This window comes from Trifolium pratense, linkage group LG3 (assembly GCF_020283565.1).
Source record: "Trifolium pratense cultivar HEN17-A07 linkage group LG3, ARS_RC_1.1, whole genome shotgun sequence".
NCBI lineage: Eukaryota > Viridiplantae > Streptophyta > Magnoliopsida > Fabales > Fabaceae > Trifolium > Trifolium pratense.
Window position 1 is genome coordinate 38,957,737 of NC_060061.1, and position 1,999 is coordinate 38,959,735.

Genomic DNA, 1,999 nt, shown 5'->3' on the forward strand with positions numbered 1-1,999 from the left:
AAGTGATAAAAGCCGTAATTCCAAGGTTCTGTCTATCTTTCCTGTTTATAAACCTTGTGCTCCTAGGGTTTTCATTAGTGAACCCTATAATTTTAGCTATATCAAGGCGCCTAACAGAGTGTTTCGATCGGCTCCTTCTTTGAATGACCAATATCTTGGCTGGTTAGACAGGGTACAACGTGATAAGGCTGATATTTGGCAAGCCTGTGGTATTTATGACCTTATTCAGCTCTCTCGGACAGGCCTTAAATACCAGCAAGAGATGATTATTGCTGCTTTACACTTCTTTGAGTCTTCTACCAACACCTTCCACTTCGAATGTGGCATGATGACTCCTACACTGCTGGATGTTGCTGCCATTACTGGCTTATCGCCTCTTGGCGACACTTATGATCCTTGCAAAGCTTCCGACACCATCAAATTTGATTTTCGAAACAAGTCTTACTCCAAATACATCGTGGAAAATCGAAAGACTAGCGATGAAGTAAGTGACGAGGAACACGTTGCTTTCCTAACCTTATGGCTATCGCAGTATGTCTTCTGCACTCAATCTCTCCAAGTAGCCAAGAAATTCATCCCTATGGCTATTCAACTACATGAATGTCAGCAATTCAATTTTGCTCGACTTGTTCTTGGATGTCTTTATGAATCCATGAGGGATGCTTGTGAACACCTTAAGAGAACTGGCGATGGATCTACCTTTTTGGGTGCTGGCCCTTTTTGGTTGCTGCAACTATGGCTAACTGCCACCTTTCATGCTGAGCTCGACCTTTTCTTACCTGAGCCATACTATGAGGAATCGAGAACACGTCAAATCGAAGGCACAAGGCTGGCGAGGATGGTGCCTAGGGAAAGAGGCCTTGGTTATGATGTAGCTTTCCAACAGTATTTTAATGCTTTTCTCAGCCTGAAGAAGTTTAAGCCTAGCTTTGCTCCTTTTATGGATAGGCCACTTGGTCCTCCTTGGTTTACTCACAGATTTCCTTCTCCACCAGAATTTGAGATGGTAACCAACAACATTTGGAATGCTTACTTGACGCCTACAGTCTTGTCTTGTCGAATTGGCTTGACCTCTGGAGATTTTGGGTTAGTTGGCTACTTCCCAAACCTGGTGTCTCGCCAATTTGGCTTAGCTCAAATACTCCCTAAGAGCATATACTTGGAAGAGAGGGAGGTTTGTTTAGGCAAGCATGGCATGACAGAACCACAGTTCCATTCATTCTTGAACCACTTCAATCAGCCTTCTTATGAGCTTACCCCATTCGACTTCGCTCCCTCACATGCCTGCACTAGGGAATTTTTTACCTGGTGGTCTCGACACTATGAAGGACGCCTGGTTGACAAGACTGCCTTACTCACTGCTATCTCTAATGGGTTCGACTCATCTATTTTGAACAAGATTAAGTCGAAATTGAACGCCAGAGGTATTCTTTTAGTTTTACTTTTACTTGCATCCTTTTTACCTTGCGTGCTTTTCTCTTATGCGCACTTCTCCAATGCAGGGAGTAAGTCGAAGGCAGGTTCTAGCAATTCTAGCAAACCTCTTCCTCCACCACCTAAGGTTGAACTAAAGGTAGGCCTTTGCCTTTTTTGTGGCTTCTCACACTTTTGTAGGATGTCCAAATTAACTTTGATATGCCCTTTCCAGATTGCTTCGCGCAAAAGGTCTCATTCAACTGAAACTCCTTCTGTTTCGAAGAAACAAAGACCTATTCCAGCCACTTGTTCGAGTGCTCCAGATAAGGTATCCATTTAGCTTAAGACTTCTTTTTCTTTTGTCTTGAATGTGAACTTACTGAACTATGGCCTGTAGGATATTCCTGTCCTTTCGACCATCCCTGAGCAGACTAACACTGCCACTATTCAAGATCTCCCTCATAACGCTGAACCCATTACTGATGAGAAGAAGAAAAAGAAGAAGAAGAAAAGAGAACTCCAACCCAACCAAGAAGGTACTCCTGAACACAAGTCCTCTGAGATTGAGGCACAACCTGATACT

The 1,999-nt window shown here is 43.3% G+C and overlaps 1 protein-coding gene across 1 annotated transcript; it reads left to right on the forward strand.

The window, feature by feature from the left end:
* The first annotated feature begins 1,155 nt into the window (after positions 1–1,155).
* Positions 1,156–1,790, forward strand: LOC123913462. Its single transcript, XM_045964213.1, has 3 exons — positions 1,156–1,424; positions 1,503–1,573; positions 1,649–1,790. The coding sequence occupies exons 1-3, from the start codon at positions 1,196–1,198 to the stop codon at positions 1,754–1,756; spliced, it is 408 nt and encodes a 135-aa protein (XP_045820169.1). The 5' UTR covers positions 1,156–1,195; the 3' UTR covers positions 1,757–1,790.
* Positions 1,791–1,999: the final 209 nt, after the last annotated feature.

Excerpts from the sequence above, each read along its gene's own strand:
- LOC123913462 (XM_045964213.1), top strand. The coding sequence starts at position 1,196 with ATGACAGAACCACAGTTCCATTCATTCTTGAACCACTTCAATCAGCCT. Across the intron at positions 1,425-1,502 it reads GTCGAAATTGAACGCCAGAG|GGAGTAAGTCGAAGGCAGGT; the intron begins GTATTCTTTTAG and ends TCTCCAATGCAG. Across the intron at positions 1,574-1,648 it reads CACCTAAGGTTGAACTAAAG|ATTGCTTCGCGCAAAAGGTC; the intron begins GTAGGCCTTTGC and ends TGCCCTTTCCAG.